We start from the raw sequence: 8,028 nt of genomic DNA on the forward strand, positions 1-8,028 counted from the left end.
TAAAGAGGGTTGTGATGGGATGCAATAGGGTTGGTGATGCAGAGTACTAATGTATGTCTTTGTCTCTGGTTCTTCACCTGCTTTTGAAGGTCTTGATTTCGGAAGGACTGATGCAGTTTGCTCAAGATCCAAAGTTCATTGAGGTCACAACCCAGGAGCTCGCAGATGCCTGTGACATGACGATAGAAGAGATGGAAAATGCAGCAGACAACATTCTCAACGGTAACAGCAAGCAGAGCCCCAATGGCAACCTCTTGCCTTTTGTTAACTGCAGGGACCCAGGGCAGGACAGTGCAGGAGAGGAAGAGGAAGAGGTGCAGAACCCGGATTGTAGAAAAAGTCAGGAGGAGCTCAAGGACAGCAGGATTTATATCAGCAGCCTGTAGTTGCCAGGGCTGGAAGCGATGCTGGTTTTTTATTTGTTTCAATGTTCCTAATGGGTTTGTTTCAGAAGTGCCTCACTGTTCTCGTGACCTGGAGTAACCGGAACAGCGTTCTTCATTCATTTCTGTTGGGACGAGTCGCAGAGTTGGGTGGTGTAAGAAAGCTTTTCAGGAGCGGATATAACCCGAGCACGTGTCCATGAAGAAAGAGTGAGGAGGAGGAGGAGGAAGCGGAGGAGAGCCAGCTCCCTCTTTTTTTCAGTCCCTGCACAAGGAACGAGGACTGCCTCCCGAGCGCGAAGGGGAGCCTCAGCTTCCTGTGGGTGGCCCTAGCCAAAAGGACCCTGCGTCAAACGGGTGTCTTTCAACTTTGCTTGTAAAAATCATTTTGCACATATTCTGTATGAGCCTCACCGTCTCCATGAAGCCAAGGCCCTTTGATTCGGAAGGGGAGGAGGACTTCTTCTGCTGTGGATTCCCGTACCGCGAAGGGGAGGAGGAAGCAGAAGAAGCCCGAGGGCGCCCGAGGGGCAGGCGGCGAGGCTGCCCAGCCCTGCCCAGACTCCCAGGCAGCGCTCTCTGCCAACCAATCCGAGCGCGGGCAGCCACTCCTGCCAACCAATCAGAGCTCGAGCAGTCACTTGCCAGTCAATCCGAGCTCCGGCAGCCTCCTGCCGACCAATCAGAGCTCAGACAGCCAGCCGTGCCAGCCAATGGGAGAGCGGGGAGCAGGCTCTGCGGCGGGGCGGAGCCGCCTGCCCCGCATCGCTGAGGTGGTGGTGGGCTTGTGTAGATCTCTCCTCGTTTTGCAGTTTGGTATTTTCTTGAAAGCATGTTGCAGTTTTTATTTTGACTATTTTATTATTATTTTTTGGAGGGAGAAGGGAGTGTTTACAGCATTTTGTAATCACCTACCTTTTTGTTTTGGTTTATTTTCACCTTTGCAAATGTTAAATTGGTTTGATCATGTTGTATTATTTAAACCGTTTTTTTTTTCCTCCATTGAAATTTGGTAGAAGTATAACGATAGACGAGTTTTACCAACCATTATGTACACCGAGAATTTGTAATTTTATTTGCTAGTAATTGAAACCTCCTTTTTTTGTTGTTGTTTTATAATTTAAAGATAGTAGGCAATGCACTTGATATAGTCTTGCACATTTGAGTGATTGATTTGGGTTCTTTTTAGTGCTAAGTGTATCTGTGAGTGTGGGAGCAATACGGAGCGAGTGTGCGTGCGCACGCATGTGTGTGTAAGTGCATGCAGTTCTCCACATCCCGGTTTGAGCTGCAGGAGATCTGTATCTGGGGCCATTTGAATGCAAAAACAAACCACTGTCTCTGCTTTGGAAAGGGGAATCAGTAACTCTTTGCATTTTCTGTTCCACAAGATATGCAAAAACAATGCAATAATATTAATTTTAAAATACAATTGTAAGTTGTGTTGGCATTAAAACTGTATAGAAAAAAATTGCGGGGGTGGGGGGAAACAAAAAACCAGAAGGCGTTACGCTTCGATATATTCCGTGTGATGTTTTATTGCATTGATAATGTTTCTGTTGAAGAAACCGTTATACTTGAATTCAGGTCAGTTTCAGTATTTTTCAAATATTTTTTTAAAATGAATTGCAATTGTGCCAAGCAAAGATAATGAATTGAATTAAGTTTGTTTAAAAAAAAAGAGAAAAAAAGAATCACTTCTTGTATATTTTGCTGCATGTCAAGTGAATCATTTCGTATTTGGAATGTGCCAAGCTTTACCTTTGAACTTTTAAGTGCTTTTCTACGTGTGGTTGGGGAAAGGGGTACTATTTTTTTTTTCCTTTTTTAATTTGTACAATGAACAAAGTGTACCTGGTGTAAGTAACTATTCTGCAATCCACTGACAGGTTGAACGTTACTGATTTTGCATATCTTGTGTTCATTTTCCTTCTTCCTCGCTCCCTTTAAACATGCACGATGACTTTATTGGTAGAGAATCTTTCTTCCCGAGACCGGGACATTTTATTCAGGCTTTATTCTCTTTCCTTTTGCTCCGTTTCTCTAAAGGTCTCGTCCCACTCAAGGGTGACAAGACCCCCAAGGCCCTTTGGCAGATCCATCCTACATACTCAGCTGGCACCAGCAATTCAAGGAGCGGGGAAATAAAAAACTGCTTTCAAATTTCTTTTATTAAATAGCTGGCCCTGATCGATTATAACAGCATCCTGGGATGAGCAAATGCAAGAGGCACAATCGTTAGCAAAGTAAAATTATCTAACTCTGGTCTGGACTGAAAGCAGAGGGTAAGTGAGGGAGAGAGCCCCGGATCCTTGCTTGGGAGAATTGCTGCAATCTGGTCACGATGCAGATGTTAAGGGGCTTTTTTGTGTTCCTGTGCACGGTCTCATCCCTCTTCCCAGGCTTTAGTGGATGGGTCAGATTCTCAGTCACAAAACATCTGACGGCACAGCATGTCCCAGCCATACTTCCCTACTAGTGAGTGTGAACCTCTCTTGACTTTCCTCACACCGATACTCGGCCCTAACTCGTGAGAGAGGCTGAAAAACCAGGCAGGTGTTGTTAGATTTTATGCAACTGATTTTTGTCTAGACTACTGCTGTTTTTTCTCCCTCCTCAAGGCGGTTCACAACCTTGCAGGTCAGTGCTGAGCTAAGAGGTGTGATCTGACTCAGAGCTAAACTTTCATTCAAATCTTGAGCTTCTGCAGATGCCTGAGAACATAATTTATTGCACGTGTTGAGTGCATTATTTTTGTAATGCCCTTGTTTTTCTTCTTGATTCTCTGAGGCATAAAGCAGAAAGAGCAAAGGGTATTTTTGACAGTGCACTTTTTTCAGTGTCATTTTGAACCGGCCAGTAGCAGCTCAAGGTACCTTGAAAAACATTAAATCCTTTCAAACTAGAGAAATACGAATCCATTTATACAACCATCTGGCATCAAAGTCCTAATTCAAGACTTCCCTGGAGAAAGTAACCAGCTGATGTCAGGCTCATCCTTTCCATCCCTCGTGCCTGTATCGAGACAGGCACGCGAGAGTGTCTCCCTTTGAGAGTTTGCTGCTGCTAGTGCTGAAGTGCTCCCAAGCGACTTGAAGGGAAATAATGCTCTGCCTGGCTGTTTCTGAAAATGAAAGCAGTGTAAGGGCTCCCTATCTCATTTTCTTCCACTAGAAAGTCCATCTGACCCTCCCGGTGGGAGACAGAGGTGTTCTCTGCTCCTGAGAAACGAAGTGCTGATCTAAATTAGTGGTGGCAATGGGCGTTTTGGATGCTTGACGGTGCATGTCATCTTTTAGGATTTTTCTTGATGGGAAGGAAAATGGTGGAAAGGATTGTGCCCCACACGTATTCCCGGTGAAAGCTGTGACTCCCGTGGGGGTCAGAGCCTACCACGGCCAGGGGAAACGCCGCTCTCTGCTGGAAGACCCCTTAGGTCCTGCAGAGTGGAAAACACGTGGCTAGCAGAGAATGCAGATTACTTTTGCAGTTTGAGGGGCAGGTGTTAAATTTAGTAATTGCTGGTGCCGGCTGTGCAAATTTCTCTTTCTGGGGAGGGCGGCATTTTTTTTCTTTTTCATTTGAGGTACTTCCAATGTGCACATTGTGACAGGCCTGAGCAAAGAGCTACTGCCTCCTTCAGGTGAGGTGGAGTCTGGGGGACGGTGGGAAGGCGGGGGCAGGTTTAGTTCCTGGAGTGTCCTTCTTTCCCTATGTATGGGAGTGGATGGTGGGTACAATCACTGTGCTGTGGATGGAAGCTTTGAAGGAACCGATGGCTGAGGAGTGGCATGGAAGGAAAGGAAAGAATGAGGAAAATGATCTGCTGTTTGCCACTGAGCATCTCTGACTTGCAAGAGTACACTGCAGACTAAAGACGTTTCTTATAAAACAACAAACCTCCTCCCTGTATCACTCCTGCTCATTATTCCAGGCAGTACTGGGCCAGCCACACCGGGTGCATTTCTTTTTTTCTTCCTTATTTCTGTGTGGCTGACGTGATGGGGAAGAAAGTGGAACTCATGATCCAGAGCTGGAGTTTCGTTATCCACAGACCTTTTCTGCATCATCTGCCTCTTCAGCTGGACATGTGAACAATGATGGTGTAGATGCTGCTGCTACTGCAGGGGTCCCGCCTGTTTTATTACCCTGCCCACCACACCCCAGCGCGGAGGGACAGCCAGAGAGGCGCCATGTACAGAATCGCATCTATTTCTGCTTTGTTTTCTGACTCAGAACCCTGCCCCCAATGACTATGACAACGGTGACAAGAACAACAACAACAAAAAAAGGGCAAATGCATTTTTTACATTTCTTGATAATTTCCAAAGCAATGTATCATTGCTTTCTTTAGACTGACGCCAATATAACAGTTGTATGGGTCTCAGCCAGGCTCCTGTGTCTTTTCTGCCTGATAGTTTCAGATTGCTGCATGAAAAGTATGCGTGTTTGCACACAGACACAATCGTACGAGGTGACGGCACCGCGAGCCCGTGGGGTTGTTCACCTGTGTCATAGATGAAGTTGGAGGCCTTGCTTCGTACGTGTAGACGAGAAACCCCAATCCGTTGGTCCAGTGAGCTGCAGTGAAGCAGCCCTACTGAGACAGAACTGAGTATCCTAAGATATATGCATGGTCCCGTTGTGACCATCCCCGTGGCAGGGGCAGGGTGGGGGAGAGGAACACTGAATGGGGAATTTGGAGCACAGCAAAGTTGATAAAATAAGTAAATCCAGTCAGGATCTTCTGGTAGCAGTGAGATTTTATCAGTTCCCATAATGAAAACTGTAGTGCATATAAAGAAAGTATTCCAGGCTGACAGAAGCCCCAGTTCCCATCTTGCTAACACGAGGATGGAGGGCACTAGAGGCCGACAAGGTTGTATTGATGCAAAGAATGTAGAAAACAGAACTGGGCCCAGAAAAAATTGATTATATCTTTCCTCCATTTATTTTCTTCTCCAAAGAAGTCTAAGAAATATAAATTTCAATAGCTGCACGGGGTTTCTTTTTTTCTTCTTTTGAATGTTGCAAAGTTTTAAAAGTTTTATTCTGGGTTTGCAAGCCCAAGGATCCGAAAGGTTTCCAATGGGATCTCAGTTCATGGAGCTTTGCTCTCTGTTGCTGCTTTGTTTCTGGACAGCTGAAACCACTATGGCCTTGCTGCTACGAGCCCTGAGATGGGGTGGGTGAGGGCAGAAGCACAGCTGAGAGATATGTCCTGTACTGAAGACAGACTGGGCTCCAATTGCTTTCAGAGAAGTCAGTAGCATCACACTGGAATGGGAAAAAAAAACCAAACTTTTCTGATATAAACTTTAGTGTTCTAGTTAAATCCTCCATTCTTCCCCTGCCCCTTACGGGGGACTTAACTCTTAACACTTGAGCATAAAAACCAGGCCTTCTTTAGGGGCACAGGGCTGGACTCAGTTGCCTAAATGTGGGCATCTACTGCCACTTGAGATACCCACCAATACTCTGCCCGGCCTGCAGCAGCTTGTCCTGAAAGACACGACTCTTCCCCAGGGCTGGTGTCACAGCTACCAGCCCCACCTGCATGGCAGAACTCTCAGGAGGCAGGAGAAAATTAGGCAACTTAATCAAGTCCCTTTCTAAAGGGCTAATTGAGAGGAGCAGCACCAATGACTGATGTAATATAAGGGAATCTTCATTAGCATTACCAAGGGCTTAGTTAGGCACGATCAGGAGCTCATCTCCGCGCTCCGCGCTCCCATGCTGTTGTTTTTCAGGCAGACAGCCTCCGCTCCTGCAGCCTGAAGTTGACGGCGCTCTGCCCAGCCCTTACCTTAGGCCAGGGTTAGCGGCTGCGTCCCAGGCCCAGTGGAGCGGGGGCAAGCCCAGGCGAAAGCAGGCGTCACTCCACCCAACAACAGATTTTTTCTGCCAGTGTTGGAACAGCCCCTTTCCAAAGCATTTTCCTATTCAAGACAGACCCACAAACTCGGATACCATTCATTAGCCTCATCGTTCAGACTATGAAATACCCCTGGTTTTCTGTTGCATTTTGCATTTTGTCCAGCCAGGCAAAATGCAAGCTATTTCCCAAACAGGCTGTTTATTTTAATATTTTAAGCATCCTAAGCCAGTCTGCTCCCATCTCAAGCACCTAGGTAGACTGGCAGCCAATACTACCTAAACATCATCAACCTTACGATTGCTCACAGAAGTTCAAGCTCATTCAGTCTTGACAGTTTGAATGTGGGATGATTTCAGAGGAGGAGGAGTGAGATTGTAAATATCTCTTTGACAAACATTGCTGCATCACACACAAAAAAAGGGGAGATACTTTTAAAACTGCCTTAAAAATCAATTCTGAATGATGGAATCTCCCTCCAAATGATTGCCGCTTGGTAGAGCAAAGGATAAGTCGCTTTGGGTGAATTCTGGCAAGAAGTGGTTGGAATCTAGTCCAGTTTCAGGAGTGAAAGTGTAATTTAGGAGCTGATCTCTCACTCAGTCTGAATTCACATCAGCGCCAATGACTGAGCACTGCAGGATCAAAACTCTTTAAGGTCTGGGGGGGGTGCTGTATCTGGCCTGCATCGGCATGGTTTGGGTTTGGCCCGGCAAGGTACTGCATACCTGTGTTTCCCAGTGACTTCAGGGAAGATGGGGTTCCTCAGCACCTCTTAAGTTCAGGCCCTGGAGCATCATTTCCTGCTCTGATCATCAGCTATAAATGTTGATAAATATAAGTGTTTTGCCTTCATTTGAATTGCCCAGAGCTGTAAAATGACCTCTCTCAAGTATAAATCAGTCCAGATATAAACCTCCTCTCCCACTCTTCCCTACACTCCCTGCCCACCTTCCCAGCCCTCCCTTGCACCTCCACCCAAGCCCTTCCCCGTCTCAATTCTTCACCTCCTTCCACAATTTTATATCTAGTTTTCATGAACCCACAGAAATGCTTTTGTAAATAATGCTGTACAGTTTGTAACCGTCATGTAAGCCTGTCATCAGTGCCAGAGTCCGTCTTGCCCTCTCGCACGTTTTAAAATCAACAGAGGAAACTTAGAGTGAATGGCCCGCCAGTGAGCTATAGGGTCATCTCTGTGTGGGACAAATGTATATTCCTGTAAGATTGCATTTTTATCTAAGGAATGATGTTATTTTAAAATTGCTAATAAATTTCTAAACAATGTCCAGATTTGTTTAATATTGTAAATGTTATCAGAACTCCTTTGACATTGCTCCCTTCTCTCAGCAGTGGCTGACAAATAAGACAGCTTCCTGCAGCCCCTTATTTCCCATCGCCAGTCCCGTTGCCGTTCAAGGGCTCTCTCTCGTGCATTTCGGGGCCTGCAGAACAGTCTTGGACAGTCACAGCCTGCCCCGTTAAACAGTAACTTAGGAAATCCGATCACTCTTTGTACTGTTGTCACTACAGAAATTCTGCCGTGTCGTGATGTCCAAAGTTTGACTCACGCATAGCTACACATTTTCTCCACAGGATTCTTTTTCACCAAGCGTATGCATCAAAAAATGAATGCCCGCAGCCTAAATAGAGTGTAATTAGTATATACGTAAGCCACAAAGTTAATGGGACGATAATAAGTAACATACCACGCATTTACTTTTCGATTGAACAAATTTGTTCTACCATGGTTATCAAGCAATTACGCTG

The 8,028-nt window shown here is 45.8% G+C and overlaps 1 protein-coding gene across 29 annotated transcripts in view; it reads left to right on the forward strand.

Moving 5' to 3' along the window:
- CACNA1C (calcium voltage-gated channel subunit alpha1 C) overlaps positions 1–7,549 on the forward strand; it is a 487,583-nt gene extending 480,034 nt beyond the window's left edge. For 28 of the 29 annotated variants that reach the window (XM_087765448.1, XM_087765421.1, XM_087765446.1 and 25 more), the window contains one exon: positions 90–7,549. In XM_087765448.1, coding sequence (XP_087621574.1) covers positions 90–386 — 297 coding nt within the window. In that variant the 3' untranslated portion in view covers positions 387–7,549. The remainder of the gene's footprint in view (positions 1–89) is intronic. The other variant, XM_087765445.1, reaches the window with a different exon arrangement.
- The last annotated feature ends 479 nt before the right edge of the window (positions 7,550–8,028 follow it).

Source organism: Nipponia nippon, unplaced genomic scaffold (assembly GCF_047370975.1).
Source record: "Nipponia nippon isolate SJK-2023a ecotype South Korea unplaced genomic scaffold, ASM4737097v1 scaffold_3, whole genome shotgun sequence".
NCBI classification, from domain to species: Eukaryota; Metazoa; Chordata; class Aves; order Pelecaniformes; family Threskiornithidae; genus Nipponia; species Nipponia nippon.